We start from the raw sequence: 24,062 nt of genomic DNA on the forward strand, positions 1-24,062 counted from the left end.
AGTCAAAGAGTCAACTAACTATGATAGTCAAGTTTTAAATATACCCTAACTGAGAGGACAAGTCAATTACCCAAAAAAGCATAGTTGACTAACCTAGACAGACAGTTCAAAATGATATCAATTAAGTGATATGGAGGAACTAGTTGACTAAGAAAGAAAAAAAAAAATCTTCTCTCCATCAAATAGCCACCTAACAATTTTGACAATTGATTACTTCAAATAAATGTGACTATTTGAAGTCTCGGATGACTATTTATGTCCATGGAAAGCCTTCTAACATGTCAAAAGAATTTTGAATCATTTCAAGAAGGGAAAAATCCCTCAAACAGCTAAAAAATAATCATTTGTTCTCAAATCCTCTTTATAAAGAGGAGTTTTGATTGATTCAAAAATAAGAAGCAAGCGAATGAATCAAGGTTGAGAAAAATTGTTCATTCCTTATACATAGTGTATATAGTTTCATCCATGTGTTGGGAGTCTATTCATTGAGCTAAACATCTTTTGAGGAACTCTAGCAACTAAATTTGTGCTTTGCATTGTTATAATTTCCTACTCAGAGGCTTCTCTTCCTGTAAACTTACTATTGTGCTAGAAAAGAAATATCTTGTAAGAAGGTAGGTATTCAAAGATTTTTAAACACCATCAAAGTCTTGTTAGCACCTCTATTAAGTCTAACTACACATGCGCTTGGAAGTCTTACTAGTTAGGTCTTCTTGGCATCCATGAATTCCCACTAGTTTAGGTCCTACACTAACCCTTGATGTCTTGCTGATTGTAAAGGCTTTGTTGGAGAAGTCCAACTAGTTACTGCAAATCCTTGGTGGCAGTTTGAGGTATAGGATAGGCAGGGTTAGTCAAACCACCATAAAAATCTTATGTGCCTTTGTGTGTGTGCGAGTGTGTTTTCTTTACATAGTTTTCTTGTTTATTAACTTTACTAGCATCATCAAATAGCTGCAATAACTTGAAGATCTTGCAGACATTGTTTTTATTTTTGTATTTTCTTTCTTTATATCTGCAAAATACAAGATCTCTTGGTCTTGGTGCAATTACTAAGTTACTAACCCTATTAACATCTATGAACTGCACTAACTCTCTTGTTCAGTAGTTTAGGATTTATCCGTTAATGTCTTCCAGTTACCAACAATTGTTTACTTTCCGATAATAGCTAGTTGCGGGTCCTCTGATCCTCTCTATTCAATTGCTATTCAGGCATACATCACCAGTGCAACTACCATTTACTTATTGTTTATTTACATTCAGCTACCCATTTAATTTCTCTAGTTTATTTACTTTGAAAGTGGGGAGAAGTCTTCAAAAAAATAATAATAATAAAATTTTCAAGGGGATTGATTTGGCACACAACAGGTTTGAAGAACTGACGCATACTTTTTATTTGTAAGTAGTGTATGTACTTCTTAACAAATGATCGAGGAACCCTATCAAAATGGGATGTGCCGAAATCATTCCCCATCTTTAACAATCAACTTCGGCAAGACGCTCTAAGATACACGCTTTCAATCTATCTCCTATCCATTAATATATGAAAATAATTTCAACTTTTACAGGTTGCACATGTCCTTGGCAAAACTAAGGAGTTTACCTTCTACCAAAAATGAAAGAGCACCAGGTGCTGTTTACCCGATACACTACGAAAATACAACCCCGTTTCAAAACACAGTTGTTAATCCCTCAAGAATCTCAAGTAATACTCACACTGTAGTCTAAGTGGTCAGTTGACATCCCTCCCAGACTCCATCACTCCATGTTGGGTAAAGCCAGTGAACCCTGAAAGCATCCTTGCTTCTCTGGGTCCAAACCTACAACACGAAAAACAAAACAAAAAACAATACTGCGCTGTACACAACAATCCTGGAGACTCTCCGAAGAGCACTTCAGAACCATAACCAAAAAGCTTTAGAGAATATATATAACCCTGCACCCAAGGTACCATTACCAACTTCGTCTAGAAATGCACTCCATTACCATTGGTGTGCACACCATTTAATGACCCATTCGGAGTCTTATTTGCATACCCATTTTGATGAACTTTCACCGTTGGTTGTCCATTGCTTATTCCATTCGTTGTTACTGCCTTGTAAAAACGAAATGGATTTTGCATGATATCTTCCAACTGGCCACTGGCTGCTGATAGAAGCCCTGTAACATTTCATACAGTGGCATCAATATTTAACATTATCAGAGCAGTACAAAGCTGAACTTGAAAGTAATCTACAAGAATAAACTATAACAAAAATAAGCAGAATTCTAGATTAGCAAACAGAATATGATACAGAATGTTAGATTTAGATTCTTTTAAATTTCGTGACTAGAAAGCATATGAATTCTATCTAGAACGGTAAAATGCTCAGTAGGAAGTGAGCTGCCTGGGCAACCGAGTTTAGGCACCTCAGGGCCTGTATTGAAGCATGTAAGGTAACAAGGCCCAAGTATGTGTATCCTGGGGTTGAGATAGTTTAGCTGTCTGCAGTATGCCCTATAAGATGGAAATATCACTGTACAGATGTGGATCCGTGATGGCTTGAGTGAAAGAAAATCTGTTCAAGCTTTAGCCAAACAGTACATGAATGCTTCAGAGAAATGTCATGAAAACACTTATAAATAGATAACTCATAGTGCCTCGTAACTAGAATACCTTGATCCATTTCATATAATCAGCACAATTTGATGAAATGGGCTGAGGCTGTGTTTGGTAAGAGTGCAAATAAAAACACGTTTGATGGAAATACATGTATGGTTCATGAAAATGAGAGTTAATTTAGTTTTGCACTGATAAATTTTGTATTCTTACCAAATGGTTGCTGTTGGGATGGGTACAAACACAAATTCCAAGACTGGAATCCACCTTTACATTGACTAGCTATGAGTGCAAAGTTGGCATCCATTTTACTCCCATTCTGAATGCAAACATGTCTTGGAATTCATAATTGCTGTCATTTTCAGCACACATATATTTTTGCCCAATGCCTGCAAAACTGAACCACAGTACAAATTCACTTTGGTTCAGTGTTTGCACTCTTACCAAATGCAGCTTAAGTAACAGGTCTTTGTCAAGTAATACAATCATGGAACATTGATTGTGTTGTATATTACAAGTCTGGATCTGCCGACCACGTTCACCCAGCCATACATGTGGAACATCGGTTGTGTTCTGATCACCGGTATTCTCAATGCACGGCTGGATGAGTGTGGCCGGCAATGTGTTGTGGTCAGCATATCCAAACTCATAAATTACATGGTCCATTTGGAGGTTTCTTTTCTAAAAGTAGCAAAGCCATACCTTTTTTTTTATTGATGAATAGCGAAGCCAGACCATTTGGCTCGTCTTTATACATAGGATCACAGAACAGCACATTCTCATCATTTCTTTGTTAAAAATTGCACTTTGAGATGAGAGAAAGAAAAATACCTAAAAACAGTGCAGAAGGTTTTCCTGGCCTTGACTTGAATTCAGGATGGAATTGAACTCCAACGAAGTATGGATGACTAGGCAATTCAACAATCTGTATACAAGCATGAAGTCAATATTATAATTAATTCATCGTTCATTATAAAGTTTGTTGAGCTTCAGCAGTTCTCTTGTTTCCTTTTATTTAGTGTTATTGGGCCCAAGGCCCAACAGTTTATGTTTTTTTTTTTATGTTTGTTTTTATGTTTTTTTTTATGTTATTAGCAGTAGCAGCCCTATCAAGGGCATATGGGTTATTGTATTCTCTTTTATTTAATAAGTCTTTCCGTGCAGTCTTCTGCACTTCAACAAGCTTGAAAGACCAAAAATTGGTCTTTTTCCATTCGATAACCAAAAGCTGGAAAGATAAGAAGACGCATACGTGGAAAGACCCAAATGGACTGAAAACACTGAATTTTGGGAAGCTTTAAACAAAGAGCTTTCTGGTCTTTGGTGACCAGAAAATCGGTTTTGGATACACTCAAACCCAATCGGATCATTTATTTTTTTGTGAAAAAGGGATCTTTGGTGTTAGTGCCAATAGTATATGTGGATGACATTGTAGTCACAAGGAATGACCTGAGATTGATGCCTTAAAGAGGAACCTACACCAAGAGTTTGAGATTAAGGACCTTGGGGAGCTAAGGTATTTTCTGGGTATTAAAGTGGCAAGATCCAAATATAGGATCTTCATTTCCAAAGGAAAGTAGGTGTTGGACCTACTACAAGAGATAGGAAAACTTGGGGTTAAACCAGTTGATACACTCATTGACCAGAATCACAGAATCAATGCTTTAGATAGTGAGCTACCGAAGTCTAAAGGATCTTTGGTGGTATCAAAAATTGGTGGACGGTGGAACGACTGTTATACTTGTGCCACAACCAGATATCTCCTATGCAGTTAGTATTATGAGCCAATACATGCATGCCCCTCAAGCTTATCTCTGGGAAGCCATTGATAGGATACTTGTCTATTTGAAAAGACACCCATGCAGAGAGATATTGTTTGCTAACCATAGACACTTGAAAATGGAAGCTTACACAAGCAAATTCGGCAAGGTGCCTACATAACAGGAGATCTACATCAGGATTTTGCACTCTTGTTGGAGGTAATTTGATTTCATGGAAGTGTAAAAAGCAACTAGTTATAGCCAGATCAAGTGCAGAAGCAGAGTATAGAGATATGGAACATGGTGTCTCAAAGATTCCCAGGTTTGGTCCTTATTAGGAGAGCTTGGAGTTGATGTAGAAGAACCTATGATATTATACCACGATAATCAAATAGCAATTAACACTGCCCATAACCCAGTTAAACATGATAGGAAAAAAGCATATAGAAGTGGACAGGCATTTCATAAGAAAAAAGGGTGATTCCTAGGGAAGTTTGTCTGGCATATGTTTCATCTAGCTTACGACTTGCTAATGTACCCAGCAAGGGAGTTCCAAAAAATAAGCTAGAACATGACCTATGCAAGTTGGGAATGTGTGACATTTACTCCCAATTGAGGGGGAGTGTTGAGATTCACAGAGTTTTGTTTGTTTCCTTTTATTTTATGTTATTGGTTAGTGTTATTGGGCCCAAGGCCCAAAAGCTTATGTTTACTCTTTATGTTATTACTTATTAGCAGCAGCAGCCCTATTAAGGGCATATTGATTTGATCATTGTATTCTCTTTTATTTAACAAGTATATAAGTTATCGAGTGGGGTGGCCAAATCAATTATTGGCTTCTCCCATCTCTTCTTCGCTTTCTTCCCTTCTCTTATATGCAAGAAACTCTTTTCTTTCTTTCTTGTATTTCTGTTATCAAATCAGATTACAGTTCTGAATTTTCTACCAAGTTTTTTTCTACAATACATTAATATATATAGGATGAAAGTTCCATCTCTAAATACCTCCATGCGCTGACCAGTTTCATCTTTGCCAACAAATAAGAGACCAGCATTTTCGAGTTGCTCTACCATATCAGGATTGACCTACAGAAATCCAAAATATTTTCCCCAGCTGTCAGTTCTTACTGGTCAGAAAATCATCATGTGAAATGAATTGAGCACAGTAAGCCATGTCTATAAGTACAAATGGGCAAGTTACCGGATGGGGCATATGCTTGTTAATACATCATACCTCATATCTATGCCGATGCCGCTCATCAATGATGCTTACATTGCCATATCTAACACAAAGCAAGATAAGATGAATGTTAGTAAACCATCAATTCTGAATCCTTCAAGTTATAAAGCATTGGTTTAGATTGTTTTTATTGGGGATGTATTCTTAATACATACAACTTTGCAGATTTACAATCAATAACATGGAAGTATGTCCTCCTTGAACCAAGACGCATGGTGCCCCCCATGTGAGTTTTTGAACCCTGTACACAAATAACCGAATTGCTCAACTAGTAGAAACAAGCAAAAAGACCACTACCCAAAATTGGTCCCACCTATCTGTGGTCTTGGGAGGAATAGACTGGGTGCAGACTTAGCCTTTGGCATTATTTTAAAATAGGCCTTAGTATGGAATCAAATGTATGGAAATGAAAAATGTATACCTCTGGCATAAATATTACACAAGGATTTGTAGTTTCAGGATCAAACTCAGTGCTGTTTGCATCTTGCAGACCAAGAACAGATCGTGCAAATTCAATGACAGCAATTTGCATCCCTAGACAAATGCCAAGGAATGGAACTTTGTTTTCCCGGGCATACTTTGCTGCAAGAATTTTTCCTTGTACCCCTCGATCACCAAACCCCCCTGGAACTAGAACACCATCTGCACCCTGAAGCCAAAGCCTGTTCAGATAACTGAGAAACAAATCATAGGAGGCATAGGGAAGAAAACCCAATCTAAGCACAGTTTTACTCCAAATTATTCTAATATAATAATCTGCAAGTGTAGCCTACCTTCAACAGATCCCATGCAGCTTTGTAAGCATCAGGGGTCTGCAAGCATAAAATGTCATCAAATGATAAACTGAACACATGGGATTATACAAACATAGCATGCTAAAATCAAGACTAATAGCAACCTCTCTTGCAGCTGCATCTTCAAGGTCAGTAGCCGCAACCCATTCCACTACTAATTTTCTGTGGCAAGCAATAGAAGCATGCAAAAGAGCCTGAATAAGAAAGGAACATTGTAAATTAGATACTAGCAGATACCTGCTTCCATTACATATAAATACATATGCACATATGTATGAAGAATGTAGATGCACTTTATTTATACATGAAGTGCATATGAGGGTAGGGGGAGCAAATTTGTATAAATCCTGCACCAAATATCTATCTAGATAAAAACATTGCAACATGGATCACCCCTGCCATTATCAAATCAAGCGACTTGTGGGACCATCTACAGAGGCTACAATACCAAACTACTAAATATTTCAAGGAGACATAAGCCTCCTCAAGAGTAGTAGTGGTAAGCTGTAATGTGTAATTCTTTCTTCTTCTTGAGGTGTACCAGAGGTGTATGCCTCAAAGGAATACATGCCTCCAGAGTATGACAAATCAAAGCATTTTTGAGTGTGTCTCACCTCCAGGCATATGCCTCAACTGCCTTTTAAAACACTGGAGGGGACAAGGCTTAAATGGTGATGATGATCACAAGGTGCTCTAAATCCTGCTTACTTAACTTGAAACTTGCTCAAATTCTAATGCAACACATCGAATTTCTCAGAATCTCCGGGACTCACAACAACTGAATTGAGTTTCCAGAGATCTAATTACCCAAATAGAGGATTCTTGACAAGAAAAAAGAAGATTTGCATGGTCTTCAGATAAAATTAGAGTGAAAAAGATGGGATGGCTAATGAGATCTTAGTAGCAGGTGAGTTCACCTTCAATACAGATAGGTAAGAATCTGAAAGGCCAGTATATTTTCCAACCATGGCAATTCTGACCTGTAAAATTACATGGTATGATGTGTCAGTGCAAACAGAGTATAAATGTCACTCAAGTATCAGCTAGTTCTGTAACATACAGGCTCATGCAACATGTCACAGAGTTCAGCTCTAGCAGTCCATTCCTCCAAAGCAGGCTTCCTGGCAACACTGCATATGAGACATGTGATGTCAATATGCTACACAAGCAACTACATGTAGATGTCACAGGAAAGAGACAAGTAGAATATAACCCCAAATCAAAAGATGAAAAACAAAGAAAACTGACTACAGAGCTTGTAATACAAACCATTGAAGGTTTAGTGCTTTCAGAATTGCTTCATGTGCCTTTTGATCCTAATTGGAAAGAAAAAAAAATCAGATATTTGTGCTAAAAGAATTTTAAAAAAATATATATTGAAAATCAACATAACTTTCATTGAAAAGAAACCCTGCTAACAGAAAGCAGTCAAGGGAACAAAACAAGGGCTTCCCACAAGAAGCCCAGAACCAAGCAACAGAAATACAAGAAAACAAATTTACAACATTACAAAGATACCACCCGCTCCTGGACTGCCCCAATCCAAGTGATGTTTCTCAACACCAGACTTAGCTAGAGAATCAGCCAAAGCATTAGCACTTCTAGGTACCCAATTGAATGAGACATTCAATAAGGAACCTAAGAGCTGTGCCTGTCCTACCAAATGCCTAAACTTCCACAGGATCAAGTCCTGCTTCTTCAACAAGCAAAAAAGAATTTGACAGTCACCTTCTACCACATTTTTACAATCTTTTAGCTTTAACGACTCCAAACCCTGTAATAGGGCTTTCACACAGCCCGTAAGGAGTTGCCAATAGCCCTCTGGCTCTGGTCCAGAGAAACTGAAAATGTTTCTATCATGGTCCCTAACGACACCCCCAATACCTGAACTTCCTGGATTTCCAAGGCAACAGCAGTCAAAATTTAACTTAAGCTTCTTGACTTCTGGTGTACACCAACTGACCACCCTCCTGGGAGCCCTCTCCTGAAAATCAGCTACAGCTTTCCAGCCCCTTAATAGATCGTTTAGGAAACACCTTTGAATTCTTTGGTTACCAGAGCCCAATGGGCGACTCTGACCTCAGTTAGCTCAATTAAATCTTCCACCCCTCTTGCCTTCTGCTAAAAGATTCATGAGCTCCTTTCATTCCACCGACTCCAAAGCACAGCCCCCAACACATAGCCACAGAATTCTGTGTCATTTTGTGTGACATCTAAATGAGGTTGTGCTGAATAACTCAATGATGTCTGTAGGAGGCACCCAGAGATACCCACTAGAGAGAAAAGGTACTCCCATAACTGAGAAGCAAAGGTACAAGGCAGTAAAAGATTATTAGTGGAATCCCCTTCTCTCATACAGAGGATACAAACATGAGGGGAGAGATACCAATTTTTCCATTTCTGTTGAAGCCTCTCACAGGTGTTAATAATTTGAATGGCTGCTTTCCAACAAAATACCCCTTCACTTTAGGAGGAATAGGGCTGCCCCACACTTCTTTTTACAGAAAAAGGAATCAAATTTATAGGTTGAAGCAAAGTTTGGAAGAAAGAAGCACAAGAGAACAGCCCAACAGTATTTAGGTTCCCACACTCTCCCATCCACCCCTAAAAGGTTAAGGCTTACATGGAGTTGGAGAATTTCAAGCAAAGAAGTCAACTCATCCACTTCTTGCTCTCACAGCCCTAACCCAAACTCCAGACCCACCCTCTTCCATGGAAAGGCTTGACAGAAGTTGGAGTTTCCCCACCACAAGTCTTCCCAAAACTCCACCATAGTGTCAGAGATAGCATCATACCTTACATGTTGCAAGAAGGTGGAATTTTAAGCAATACCTGAATCCCATCAATTAAGATGAAGTGCATGGATGCTTTTAATAACTAAATGCCCCAAAGCCTCAGGTTTATTAGGAAACCTCCATAACCACTTGCCAAGATGCAAGTTATTATCTTTCACCTCCCTAGGCCTTAGGCTTCCCTCCTCCTTTAACCTGCACACCTTCTCCCAAGTCAAGAGATGGTCCCTCCTCTCACTTACAAAATCCCAAAGAATTCCCTTTTTTTTTTAATTTTGAATGCTACTTTCATGGAAGCTTTAAAGACTGACAAGAAAAATATAGGCAGGTTAGATAAAGTTGATTTAATCAAAGTTAATCTCCCACCTAATGAGAGGTAATTCCTTTTCCAATTTTCTAACTTTCTTATAAACCTCTCAACTATTGTTTCCCAAAAGGAAGCATCCCTAGGATTGCCCCGTAAAGAAGGCCAAGATACTTCATTGATCACTGCCCAACTGCATATCCCAAAATTTTAGCACACTCCAATTCAAAATCCTCCATCTTGCACCCGACCAAATTGCACTTTGCCAAGTTGACTCTCAACCCTGGTACTCTTTCCACTATCTCCAAAATTCTCCTAAGGGCTCTCACATCTTGAATCCCTCTAAACTCCCCCAAAAGCAAAGTGTCATCAGCAAACTGCAGGTGAGAAACCACTTGATTCAACTTCCCCACCCTGAAGCCTCTAAAAATATCACCCTCATCAGCCCTTCTTAACAATTTGCTAAAAATTTCTGCCATAAACAGCATTTGGGATAAAGGACCTCCTTGTCTGATCCCCATAGAGGCCCTAAAAAACCCTTTTGGGAGCCATTAATTAAAATTGAGAAATGGGTAGTTTTTAGGCATCCCATTGTCCATTTTATCTACCTATGCCCCAAACCCATTTCCCTCATTACCCATTGCAAAAAAACCCAATCTACATGATCATAGCCATAGGCTTTCTTTAAGTCCAATTTAAACACAAAACCCTTCTTCCCTGACCTTTTGCAGTCCTCCACTACTTCCTTAGCTATCAAAATTTGATCCAAGATTTGCTTCTCTTTGACAAAGGCCCCTTGCTCCAACAAAAAAATTAAATGGAGCACCTCCTTTAGTCTCAACGGCAAAACCTTGGCCACAATCTTGTACAAACCTGTGGTGGGACTAATATGCCTTAAGTCATTGGTTGAAGAGGCACCAACACACTTTGGTACAAGGGAGATGAAAGTAAAAATTATTCCGTTTCCCACCTTACCCCTTCAAAAAAAATTCTCTTTAGATCATCTTCTATGATATCCCAACGTTCATGAAAGAAGCCAGTGTGAAGCCATTTGGAGTTTTGGGCATGGGCTTTATCCCCACTCATTCCCATTACTGCTCTCTTAATCGCATCCAAAGAGAATGGATCCTCTAACTTTCTAGCCACATCCTCTAGCACTCTACCCCATTGGATCACTTCCAAGATTGGCCTAGGGTCATCCCTCTACTCATACAATGTTTTAAAATGAGAAATCAAAGCCCCTACAATCTCATCCTTATCTTGGGTTTCTACACAATTTACTACTATTTTGAGATCATGTGTTTCCTTCTCCCATTTGCCAGTTGCCACTACATGGAAACATTTGATATTTCCATCCCCCTCTTTCAGCCACAAACACCTTGATCTATGTCTCCAACTTATTTCCTCCCTTCTAATTGCTGACTCTACTCTCTTTTTCTCTCTCCTCCTCACTTAAACCCCTACCCCTCCTTTCGTCTTAGTCAAATCTAACAACTAAAATTGCTTCATTAGTTCCACTTTTTTTCCTCTATCACCCAAAAGTTCAAGTATTCCAAGTCTTCAACTTACCTTTTATTAATCTCAATTTTTGCTTGAATTGAAAATCCTCCCACCCTTCTACTTGTCTCCATCCACCATTTCTCAATATTTTTCTTGAAATTAGGGTGATTGATCCACATCGATGTTTTTAAAATTGTATGATTCACGATTCGAATCGTAAATTTTATATTGAATCATGAACAAAACAATATGAATCATATACAAGAATCGTTTTTTGCAATAATCGTGTGATTTGTAACCAAATTGCTAAATCAAATCACAAAAAAATTGTGATTTGTAATCAATTTTACCGATTAGTGATTTTATCAAGAAAAGACTATTTAGCACCTCTCCCCTTGAGGTTTTTGTTTTAAAAATGAGGGGCAATAGTGTCATTTAAATTATCAAGGATCATTTGCCTTCCTAATCAATTGAAGAAGCTTTCTTTCTCAAAAAAAAAATCAAAAGCTTACAACAAAAGGAAACTTCCAGGTGAGAGAGAAAAAACCCTCTTGTAAAGCATCAAAGCTCCATTGTACCTGTAAGTACTTTTTTGTTTTTTTTTTTTTGGATGCAAAAACAGGGCTTTCGCCCTTCTTGTTTTTTCCTTATCTTTTCTAATGCAAAACAGGTGCTATTCCGCCATTTTTTCCAGTCGTTATTTGGTGCAAAACAAGGGCTTCACCTATCTTTTTTTTCACCTTATTTTTTAATGTGAAACAAGAGCTCTGCTCCAATTGTTTTCAGCCTATTTTAGCATAGAAATAGGGCTCTACCCCTATTTTTTATCTTTTTCTCATGCAAAATAGGGCTTGCTCAATCATTCCTAGTTTTCTCCCATATTTTTTGCACAAAACAGGGGCTCCAGCCCCTTGTTTTTACATCATCTTTTGTAATGCAAAGATCAATATGGCATGGTGTTCAAGGTTTTTTGACAAAAATACAATGGCTAGTGTTGGAATAATGTTAGAATAACTTAGTTGCAGTTGTTAGGGCCTGTTTGTCTAATTAAAGTGTTTTTTTATTTCGTTTTTTATTTTTGTCATGTCTGTTATTGTACTCAGGGGCACAAGGGTCTTTTCCCTTGTTATTTCTGTCGCCCTATATATATTAAATAAACACTGGCGCCACCAGTACTGTTGCATTGCAAACTCTCTCTTTTCTTTTCTCTTCTCTTCTCTTCTCTTCTCTCCTCTCCTCTTCCACCTATCTCTGGCCGGCTACACTGCCAAGATGGTATCAGAGCAGGAATACTGATTAAAAGAGAGCAGACCGATCAACCCTACGTCAAGAGAAGATCGCTCAACCCTACTGATTAGTGGAACAGGCTAGCAGAAAGGAAATCTGATTCTGGACAACAGAATAGCTACGACTGGTACAGTTCTTCCTCTATTTTTCTCCTCTTTACTCGACTTGATCATGGGCCGAGTGAAAACCCTATGAATCTGGGGCGGCTGAATGCTATCGAACCTGTGTAACCCTAGTTGTCTTGGATGGTGTGATCCTGTTGATGTGTTGAGACAACTGTAGGTCAATGCTGACCTGTCTTCTCAATGGTTTGAGTTGACTATAAGCAAGAAGGATCTCTCCTGCTGATTAGTGGCTGTTAGCCATTCTAGAATTCTAATAGGCAGGTTTGAAACTGCCGATTATTACCTCAGTTTTGTCCAGAATTTGGTACGGTTTGTGCACAATCTGGTTGGTAAACCCTAGTGTGTGGGTTTGAACTGAGTGGAGCATTGCTTTGTGGAGTAAGGAGGGGTCCTAAATCCGGTGTGTGGGACTAAGTAACTGCTTGACCATGTCGACTGAGAATTCTGCTACTTCAGAAATCTCAGGGAGCCACAATGGAGTGAGTGGGGGAATGGATATGAGCTTTCCCATGGCTATCATTCCCTTTGATGGTCTGAATTACCTTGAGTGGTCTAGGGGGATAAAACTCTACATCACTGCTAGGGGGCGAATAGGATATATCAATGGGAGAGTAAAGGAACCGAAGTATGGAAGTGCTGAGCATGATAGGTGGGACCAAGAGAACAGTATGGTGATGTCTTGGCTCTTAGTTTCAATGCTGCCACAAGTAAGGAAGACCTTTATGTGGGCTGAAACTGCTTGTGAGATATGGGAACAAGCAAAGTCCACTTATTCAGAACAAAGACACTATGCCAAGATATATCAACTACAAGCAGAATCTTCTACTTGCAAGCAGGGGAAGAGGAGTCTCTCGATGTACTATTCTGATTTGACATCAATATGGAAAGAACTTGATCACTATCAGAATGTGAATTGGAAGTGTGATGAAGATGCAAAAGCCTATAAGTCACTTGTATCACAGCAACGTGTGTTTGCCTTTCTCCTAGGGCTGAATCAGTCATATGAGTCCATCAGGGTACAGATCTTGGGTAGTAAAGACTTGCCATCAGTCCAGGAGGTATATGCCTTGGTGCAGTCAGAAGAAAGCAGAAGAAGTGTGATGAATGGTGTAGAAGGGGAGTCAGTTGCCCTAGCGGTCCGGGGAAATTCAGATACAAATGTCAGAGGTGGTTTTAAAAGGGGTGACACTCAGAAAAAAAACAGAAGATAAAAGCAAGCTTTGGTGCACTCACTGCCAGAAGACACGACACACTAAAGATACATGCTGGGATCTCCATGGAAAACATAAATGGGCACAGGATTTAGGTAAGAAGTCAGCACCGAATCAGGGCAAGAAACCAGGCCAACAGAATCAAAGAAGGTATAACTCAGCTAATCTGGCATCGACAGAGACTAGTCCTTCCGTAACTCAGGAGAGACATCCCGGTTCTGACCCTAAGGAAGATATTATCAATTCCTTCCGTGAACATTTGGAATTGTATGGTAGGACTCTCCACCAGGTAGATTCTAGGCCTACTCCTACCTCATTTGCATCTACATCAGGTAATGCCACAGCCTTCCATGTGTCATCTCATACTACTGATTCACCTTGGATTATTGACTCCGGAGCCTCAAATCACATGACCGGTAAGTCAAATTTGTTCCAGACATATAACCTTCTCTCTGGAGAGATAAGGTAAGATTGGCTGATGGTTCCTTTTCTACCATAGCTGGCCAAGGCACCATATCTCTCCCACTTGGCCTTACTCTACCAAATGTCCTGCATGTTCCGAAATTACCTATTAATTTGTTGTCCATTAGTAGTATTACTCACTCTTTGAACTGCTCAGTCACCTTTTTTCCGTCTTCATGTGTGTTTCAGGATTTGACCTCGGGGAAGATGATTGGTAGAGGAAGCATGGTGGATGGTCTCTACGTGTTGGAGAATAATGCTGGTCTAGTGGCGACTGAGTCCACAAGTTCGGCGAGTGAGAGTCAGGCCTATTTATGGCATAGTCGTTTAGGTCATCTTTCTTTTGAGTCGTTAAAAGTTATGTTCCCAAAGATTTTTGAGTCCTTGTCAGTGAGTCAATTACAATGTTAAACTTGTCAGTTGAATAAGCATTGTAGAAGCTCTTTACCTTTAAGAAATAAAAGATCTGAATTTCCATTTCATGTTGTTTATTCTAATGTTTGAGGCCCTGTTACTCTACCTACTGCGGCTGGCTATAAGTATTTTGTTACGTTGATTGATGATTATTCTCGATACACGGGTTTATCCTATGCGATCTCGAGATGAAATGCCACAAATTGTGAAAGATTTTCAACGCATGGTGTTCACTCAGTTCCAAACGGAAATTCATATTTTCCAGTCGGACAATGCAAAGGAATATTTCCATAGTGATCTCACGAAGTTCTTTGCTTCGAGTGGGTCACTTCAGCGAAGCTCTTGTGCCAGGACACCCCAACAAAATGGTGTGGCTGAACGAAAAAATCGTCATCTACTCGAAGTTGCTCGTGGCTTGCTAATTCATATGAATGTGCTGAAACAGTTCTGGATGGATGCAGTATTGTGTGCGACATATATCATCAATCACATGCCCTCTCGGCTACTAGAGTATAAGGCCCCACATCAGCTCCTGTTCCCTACAGCCCCGCTGTCCACCATTCCGATGCGTGTCTTTGGGTGTCGTTGTTTTGTCCACAATCTATCACCTACTCGTGGTAAACTTGACCCTCGGGCTATTCCTTGTGTTTTTCTTGGTTACCCCTCATCTCAAAAGGGGTATCGTTGCTATGATCCCATTGCCCGTAAGTACTATGTTTCCATTGATGTCTCATTCTTTGAGAGTCAACCGTTCTTCTCGGTTTCTCCTCAGGGGGAGAGTAGGGTTGAGGAGAAACAGGCGACGACTCAGATTCAACTACCTCCTTTACCCGATCCTCCTCCGTTCCGGGTTTTCCATCGTCGTCATAAGAGCCAGCAGAGTTCAAGAGTCGTGGAGCCGGACACTATGCAACCAACATCATCGGATTCACCCGAGGCAAATCCGTCTCATCAGCCAGGTACACTTGCTCTCATTGCTCCTTTAAATATTGATTTACATGTCCCCAATGATCTTAATATTCCTATTGCTAAGAGAAAGGGTGTTAGATCTTGTACCACTAATCATCCTATCTCTAACTTTGTGTCCTATGAGCATGTTTCACCCTCGTACCTTGCCTTCCTCTCCTCTGTGGACAATGTTCCCATCCCTAAGACCGTGGCAGAAGCTTTGTCAAAACCTGAATGGACAGATGCAATGCAGGAAGAAATTGATGCCTTACAAAAAAATGGTACGTGGGAGTTGGTAAATCTTCCTGAGGGGAAGGAACCAGTGGGGTGCAAGTGGGTGTTTACAGTGAAACACAAAGCTGATGGAACTATTGAAAGGTACAAGGCTAGACTGGTAGCAAGAGGCTTCACACGGGTATATGGAGTGGACTATGCAGAGACTTTTGCCTTTATAGCGAAGATGAACTCCATCCGGATTCTCTCCTTTCCTTGGCAGCAAATCTTGACTGGGATCTTCACCAATTGGACATCAAGAATTCCTTCTTGAATAGTGACTTGGAAGATGAGGTGTACATGACCCAACCCCCAGGGTTCTGTGCCAGAGGCAGTGAACAAAAGGTGTGCAGGTTGAAAAAGTCCCTATATGGATTGAAACAATCACCTCGGGCTTGGTTTAGTAAGTTCCATGTAGCAGTCCAACAAATGGGATTCAAACAATGCCAATCAGATCATACCTTGTTTGTAAAAAGAGGTGAAGGTAAAATTGCAGCTCTTATTGTGTATGTGGATGACATAGTGATCACGGGAGATTGGGAGGCTGAAATCCAGAGACTAAAAAAATTCTTAGCCACTAAATTTGAGGTGAAGGATCTAGGCTCCTTACGATACTTCCTTGGAATTGAAGTTGCCCGCTCTCAGAAGGGCATCTTTATTTCCCAACGGAAGTATGTACTAGATCTACTAGAAGATACAGGCAAGTTGGGGGTAAAACCATCTGATTCACCTATTGAACCTAATCACCATCTGGGAGACAATCAGGGAGAGTTTTTTAAAGATGTAAAGATGTTCCAGAGACTTGTGGGGAGACTTCTGTATTTGTCTATGACCAGGCCTGATATTGCCTATGCAGTGGGTGTCCTTAGTCAATTCACGCACAGCCCGATGACAACTCACTTTGAAGCTGCAGAGAGGATCTTGAGATACCTCAAGAAGTTTCTTGGGGCTGGTTTGTTGTTCCAGAAACATAGTCACTTAAAAGTGGAAGTATATACTGATGCAGATTGGGCAGGAGCAGTCAATGACCGAAAGTCCACCAGTGGTTATTGTGCCTTTGTAGGAGGAAACCTTGTCACATGGAGAAGCAAAAAACAAAGTGTGGTGGCTAGATCCAGTGCTGAAGCAGAATATAGAGCGATGGCTCATGGGGTTGCGGAAATCATGTGGATAAGAAATCTGTTAGGTGAACTGGGTTTTGCAGTAAACAATCCTACTTCACTCTACTGTGACAATAAAGCAGCCATCAATATTGCTGCTAATCCAGTTCTGCATGATAGGACGAAACACATTGAAGTGGACAAACATTTTATCAGAGAGAAACTTGAAAGTGGAGAAGTGTGCACACCATATGTCAACTCGGAAGAGCAACTTGCAGATATCTTTACCAAAGGTCTTCATCATGTGCGGCACAAAGATTTGTGTGACAAGTTGGGCATGATTGACATCTATGCTCCAACTTGAGGGGGAGTGTTGGAATAATGTTAGAATAACTTAATTGCAATTGTTAGGGCCTGTTTGTCTAATTAAAGTGATTTTTTATTTCGTTTTTTATTTCTGTTATGTCTGTTATTGTACTCAGGGGCACAAGGGTCTTTCCCCTTGTTATTTCTGTTGCCCTATATATATTAAATAAACATTGGCGCCGCCAGTACTGTTGCATTGCAAACTCTCTCTTTTCTTTTCTCTTCTCTTCTCTTCTCTTCTCTTCTCTTCTCTTCTCTTCTCTCCTCTTCCACCTATCTCTGGCCGGCTACACTGCCAAGAGCTAGAATAATTCTCCTTCTATCCAATATCCATATTCCATATATCATCTTTTGAAGTTGGTTATGCTTCTTGTTAGACGTTTTTTATACATAAGTGATTGAAGCCTGAACTCTGAAATTTTGACGAACTCTACATTCCTTGATCAACTAAGATTACTTTGTTAGCTCCAATCTGTATGCCTTTATTTATGCTGATATGTGTGTATTTTGTTAAATTATCATATTCTTGCCTTCTTGGACGTGTAGTTAGGTTCAAATTAAGCAATTATATCTCTCTTGTTTTTTAGTCTTTTCTTTTTTTTTTCGACATATATTTTTTTGTCTTTTTCATGAATTGCATGTTTGCCCTAAATTATTGAAACTTGAAAGTTGAAACAAGGACAAAACATTAGATAACATTATAGTTATTTTTTCTTTAAAAAACACGGAGATAGGATTATAGATTCATGGGATAACTTTTTTTTGAGAAAATTTAACCAGAATTTATTAAGAAAAAAAAGGGGGATCAAGGGGAGATATACAAAGCGGGGGGGAACCCCTACAAGTTACAAAGGAGGAAGCTTGTCGCTATACAAATGCTCCAAATGCACACCAAATTTAGCTAGGCCATCTGCAGTATGATTGTGTTCCCTAGGAATCCAAACTAAATTAACATTCAAACCATCCAAAGAATCCCAAGCTTCAATCAGATAATGATACAATCTCCAAGGGCCCCCCTCTTTGTCTCTTAACCATTTTATCGTATCTGCTGAATCACCTGCAATGATCAAATTCTGAATTCCCAAATTCTTTATTATCCTGATTCCAGTGAGAGCAGCCATTACTTTAGAGCCTTAGTGGAGCCAACCCAGCCGATTGGACCGCTAAAAGTCCAGCAAATATTGCCCCTTTCGTCCCTAACTATACCACCAATACCTGCAAGGCCCGGATTACCTAAGGCACAACCATCAAAATTAAGGGTTATCACTCCTTCACTGATGGATACAGGATGCCTCAAGGATGTTTGCTGGGGATGAGGGAGAAACAGAAAGGGATGAATATCTCTGATAAGATCATTGACTGAAAGTCCTTTGAACGGAGCTGAATTCACCATCCAAAGGATGTAAAGATAGGTAATATCTGAGATTAACTCCTCCAAGGTTCTGCTTTTATTGTCGAAGATGCGGCTGGTTCTTTCATCCCAAACACCCCACATCACTGCATGTACCACTGATTGCCAAAAGACCTTACCCCTTTTGCTTAGCCCCGTTCCTTGACATTGATTCAAGATGTCCATAATGTGTTTTGGAAAAGCCCAGCTATAACCTGCCATATTCAAGAAGTGGGACCATATCCTTTGAGTGAAACTGCAATGAAGAAGAATGTGAACTGCAGATTCACCCTCGCTGAGACATAAAATACAAACATGAGGAGAAATGCAGTGTCTTCCCAAAAGTTTTTTCTGTAGGAGATCACAAGTATTAACTTTCTAGAGACAGGCTTCCCAAATAAAGAAGCAAATTCTTGAGGGGATGTGGCTACACCAGATTTTCTTGCAAGGAAAAGAGGAATGCTGATCATTAGCAGTCAAAGCCCTGAACATAGACTTAGAAGAGAATTCGCCATTTGGGTGAAGGGTTCATATTCGGGTGTCAGAATGAGAGGGGGATATGTAGGCATCTTTGAGGGTTTGGATTAAGGCTATTAAATCAAAAATCTCCGAGTCCCTTAGGGGTCTTCTGAGGTGAGGGTTTAAAGAATTCTCGGCAGTCTAGTTTGGGAGGCAAGAAGAAATAGAGGCTTCTTGGTCAAGGATAAGGATAAACAGCCTAGGGAAAGAGGTTTCTAGGGTAGATTCCCCCCACCAAAGATCTTTCCAGAATTTAATTTTAGAACCATTTCCCACTTTATACCTTATAAAAGGAAAGAAAGAAGTATGAATGGAACATATACCTTTCCAAGGATTTGTGGCCTTTATCCTGTTCAAATGGAGATTGCAATCCCACCCGTTAGTATTTCGTCCATATTTACTTGAGATGACAATTGTCCAAAGAGCATTGGGTTCTTCCGGAAATCTCTAGAGCCATTTGCCTAGGAGAGAAGAATTTTTCTCTTTAAGCTCTCCAATACCCAAACCGCCTTCCTCTTTTTGGTCTGCATACTTGTTTCCAGCTGACTAAATGGTTTCTCTTATCTCCACCACCTTCCCAAAGAAATTCCTTTGAAGCTTCTCAATCTGATTTCTGACTTTAGATGGAATCTGGAATACAGAAAGAAAGTAGACTGCAGATTTGATAAGGAGGCCTTTAAGAGAGTAAGCCTACCCCCTTTTGAGAGATAACACTTTTTCTAAGTCAATAGTTTCTTCTCGCATTTCTCCACCACTGGTCTCCAGAAATTGAGGGATTTTGGATTCCCTCCAAGAGGCATCCCAAGGTAGGTAATGGGGAGATTCTCCTCTTTGCACCCCAACAAAGATTTGAAATTTTCTAGAAGTTCCACTTCCACTGAGTTAATAACAACAATACTACTTTTGCAAAAGTTAACTCTCAAACCAGTGACAATCTCGAAACATTCGATTACCCTTTTAGTGTTTGTGATGTTGGTTGAGGAGGCATCCAAGAATAGGATTATATCATCAGCGAACTGTAAGTGAGAGATGTGAATTTTATCCCTACCCACTTCAAATCCTTTCACCAAGTTGAGAAGAATTGACTTGTCAAAGAGATAGTTAAATATATCCATCACCAAAGTGAAAAGTAATGGGGAAAGAGGGCAACCTTGTCTTAGACCCCTACTAGCCTTGAAATAACCTTTCGCTTCACCATTTATCGAAATTGAAAACCAAAGAGTGCCAATACAACCTTTAATCCACCTGATCCATTTTCTTCCAAAACCTCTTAGCCTTAAGCAATCAAGAATGCAGTCCCAATCCACTTTGTTGTACGCCTTCTCTAGATCAAGTTTCACAAGGACCCCCAGGATCCCAAAGGGTTTTTTGTCTTCCACACACTCATTTGCAATAAGAATGTTGTCCACAATTTGTCTTCCTTTTACAAAAGCAAACTAATTTGGGGAAATTAGATCTTCAAGGACTTCTTTAAGTCTGTTTGCTAGAACCTTCGCCAAAATTTTGTATATGCTCCCAACAAAACTTATAGGTCTAAAGTCTTTAACTTCCAAAACTCCCCCTTTCTTAGGGATGAGGCAGAGAAAGGTAGAGTTAAGGCCCTTGTTAACAATGGCAGATGAATGGAAATCCCTGAAAAACTCCATTAGATCTGACTTTACAATTTCCCAACACTTTTGGAAGAAAAGAATAGGGAAGTTGTAAAAATGGTGGCAAGTTGCAACTTGCCACCAGTGTTTTAAAAGGCATGGGAGGTGTATGCCTGGGCGTGCCTCCAAGCGAGGTGCTCCCAAAACGCCCTGAGGCATAATCTTGCGCTTTTTTCATGAGGTGTGCTAGAGGCGTATGCCTGTTGCGCCTCATGCACACCTGATATGAAAATACAAGAAAAAAAAGAAAAAAAAAATGCGTGGGAGGTGTATGCCTGGGCACGCCTCCAAGCGAGGTGCTCCCAAAACACCCTAAGGCGTAAGCCAGAGGCACTAATACCTCTGAGGCGTACGCCTCTTGCGCTTTTTTCATGAGGCATGCTAGAGGCGATGCTTGTTGCACCTCATGCACACCTGATATGAAAATACAAGAAAAAAAAGAAAAAAAAAAGAAAAAAAAAGAAAAAAGAAGAAAAGGAAAGGAAAAGAAAAGAAAGGAAAAGAAAAGGAAAGGAAAAGAAAAGAAAGGAAAAGAAAAGGAAAGGAAACGAAAGAGAAGAAAAAAAGAGAAAAGGAAAGGGATGGGAAGAAAAGATAAGGGGAAAGAAAATGGTTTGCCCCCTGCCCCTTCGACAAGACCCCCCCCCCTTTGAACTACTGTCATGCATCTTTGTTCTTCTTAATATAAAAGATTTTTATTAAAGATAAAGAAAAAATGAGATCCCCCCTTCCTCTTCATCCTCCTCCTAACCCCCCTCCTCTTAAGAAGGCTTACGCTGTGTTCGGGATGCTTACGCCTCTTGCGTTCTGAATTACGCCTCACGCCTCTAGGTAGTGGAACGCCTCGCGTCACGCCTCTGCGTTTTAAAACATTGCTTTCCACCATGTTGCAACCTTCAATGGTAGATTAGAAGTATTGTAGAATGTAGTGATAATATTAATATTAGTTTTGGAATTGGTGTTGGCAAGTTGCAACTCGTAATGTTCTCAACTTATTATATTTTTTTATATAGTAGGAAATATGGTGAAGGCCCAGGATGTTACATGGGAACATTGTGTCAAAGTTGATGAAAATAACAATTTGCATGTGAGATGCAATTACTATTGGTGGAGAATTTTGGGGAGGTGTCTTTAGGATGAAACACCACCTTGCACGGACAAAAAACCAGAAGGAGATAAAAATGTATGAATCCAATGCAGAGGCCAATTTGAGGGACTTCTATTTTGATGATCAACTAGAAGCATAGGATCCCAAAGGAAAGGCAAGGTTCATGCACACTATGATTCTTATGTGTATAAAAAGGGAGAAAGAGTCATCAACAAGAAACTTCGAATCAAGTGTGTTAGAAAGGTGATAAAGATAAAGTTTGTCAATCCATTACTCAAATGTTTACACAAATGAAGATGATTGATATTTTTTGATGGACAAGGCTTGTTAATTCTTAGTTTTCTAGTTATGACTTACGACTTATAAAGAATATTTATAGGGCTACATGTATATTTGTGCATAGTGGGGCACTCTTTTGTATATTTTGTACAAGGGACCTAAATAGTATATTGGATTGCCCCAATCATCTTTTGTTGACTAAAGTCTTGGGTCTATTGTCATTGTCATGTAAAGTTCATTTTTTTATCACCAAAACAAAGAGAAAATATCTAATTAAAGAAGAAAGAGAGCAAATACAACAAGAATTTGTGAAAAATACACAGTCGAGCCCCCCATAATTGTTACCACTGTGCCCAAAACAAATTTTGCTTCTGAACCCCTTGCTTAGCAAGACTATCTGCCAAGCTATTAGCAGGTCTTCTATTCCATCAAACTTGAATCTTCAGATCCATTAGAGCCACTAGAAGCGCTTGAACAAATTCTTAAGCTGCCAAGTCACCCCTTAACCTTTTCTCAGCCAGTCTACTACAATCTGAGAGTTCCCTTCAATGACCAACTTACTAACGCCCATTTCTTTGGCTCTCTCCACCCCAAAAACTGCTGCTAATAGTTCTGCTCTTACTGAATCCCCATGTTCAATTGGTCCAGAAAACAAGGCCTGGATAACACCACTTTTATCCCCGAAAACCCCTCCAATACCTGAACGTCCCGAATTACCCAAACTGCTGCGTCAAAATTCAACTTCATTGATCCCTCACCAGGGGGAGACCAGACCTCCAAAATTTTTTGTTTTGAAGCGGAAGAAGCAGCAGTGGTTCCCCAATTTCTGACAAAGTCCTCCACCTTGAAGGCAGAGAAGAGCATTTTGACCCAGTGTGCCACTCTAATAGTAATAGTTTTAATAATTGCTTCCGAGCACCTCTCCACTTCCTCAAAAATTCTCCTATTTCTTTCTTCCCACACTGTCCACACCACTGTTATTCTAGTACATCTCCATAACAGTCTACCCCTCCTTTTCCTGCTTCTCAACACTGCAAGGCTAAACAACTGCTCCAAACTGTCAGTTTATCACTACTACTACTACCTAATTATATACTTATATGGGGGTATATGGGTCAGAAAGTTTGTGCGAAGTCTTTTTTTTTTTGAGAGAGATTTAGGTATATTTTAGAGTTCTTTACTTTTTAGAAAATCAGAAAAAAAAAATCTTATGATTTATGATATGATCCTATTTAAACCCCTTTGCGATCTATTATACGATTACAATTTTCAGAACACTGACCCACATATTTTCAAATTTAAAGGAGGTTGGTCTAAAGTTTATCTCCTTGGATTGTAGAAGGATCTGCCAAAGGCCCAACAATCTGAGATTGATCTAGCCAGAGTTTTCACTCCCACCTCCCCGAAATGATCATCTCAACCAGAAGTAACAAGGAACCTGACCAGCTTGAAGCACACAACACTTTCTTGCAATTGGACCATGTATATTGTGCATTCAACAATGGGATATCCCTCGACGAGCTTTCATTGATGAACTCATTGAACTTTCTCATAGTTTTCAAGATTCTAGAAGACCCCATATTCTTTTCATCACAAAACCAGATAGTATTAAAATCCCCAACTACACACAAAGCCCCTTCACATACTCTACTTAAGCTAAAACTTTCCACCCAAAGATTTTCTGTCTCTATACAACGATGGACCAAAGATTTTCCACACACTCCACCTCCTAAACCTCCCACGCCCAGAGAATCCCACCAAAAGCACCTATTGAGGGTAAGAAGACCCACTTTTTGTTTCTTAATCCCCAAATACTCCTCAATCAAGCATCATTTACCATTTTTAATTTGGTTTCTTGCAGCAGGACCTCCGAAGGTTTAATTCTCCTTTAAAAAATTTTTTAAGATCCTTCTCTTCCTCGCACTACCTAATCTCTTACATTC

At 39.6% G+C, this 24,062-nt stretch overlaps 1 protein-coding gene across 9 annotated transcripts in view; it reads right to left on the reverse strand.

Moving 5' to 3' along the window:
- LOC148862208 (uncharacterized) overlaps nt 1-24,062 on the reverse strand; it is a 29,391-nt gene that overhangs the window by 880 nt on the left and 4,449 nt on the right. For 3 of the 9 annotated variants that reach the window (XM_088983091.1, XM_088983097.1, XM_088983092.1), the window contains exons 12-23: nt 7,662-7,708; nt 7,453-7,522; nt 7,310-7,372; nt 6,497-6,586; nt 6,372-6,410; nt 6,020-6,247; nt 5,754-5,839; nt 5,593-5,641; nt 5,364-5,444; nt 3,431-3,524; nt 2,037-2,160; nt 1,509-1,820 (exon numbers count right to left, since the gene is read on the reverse strand). In XM_088983091.1, coding sequence (XP_088839217.1) covers nt 1,733-1,820; nt 2,037-2,160; nt 3,431-3,524; nt 5,364-5,444; nt 5,593-5,641; nt 5,754-5,839; nt 6,020-6,247; nt 6,372-6,410; nt 6,497-6,586; nt 7,310-7,372; nt 7,453-7,522; nt 7,662-7,708 — 1,059 coding nt within the window. In that variant the 3' untranslated portion in view covers nt 1,509-1,732. The other 6 variants (XM_088983093.1, XM_088983094.1, XR_016112593.1 and 3 more) reach the window with 5 other exon arrangements.

This window comes from Nelumbo lutea, chromosome 4 (genome assembly GCF_056320005.1).
Source record: "Nelumbo lutea isolate HS-2025 chromosome 4, American lotus-T2T, whole genome shotgun sequence".
NCBI lineage: Eukaryota > Viridiplantae > Streptophyta > Magnoliopsida > Proteales > Nelumbonaceae > Nelumbo > Nelumbo lutea.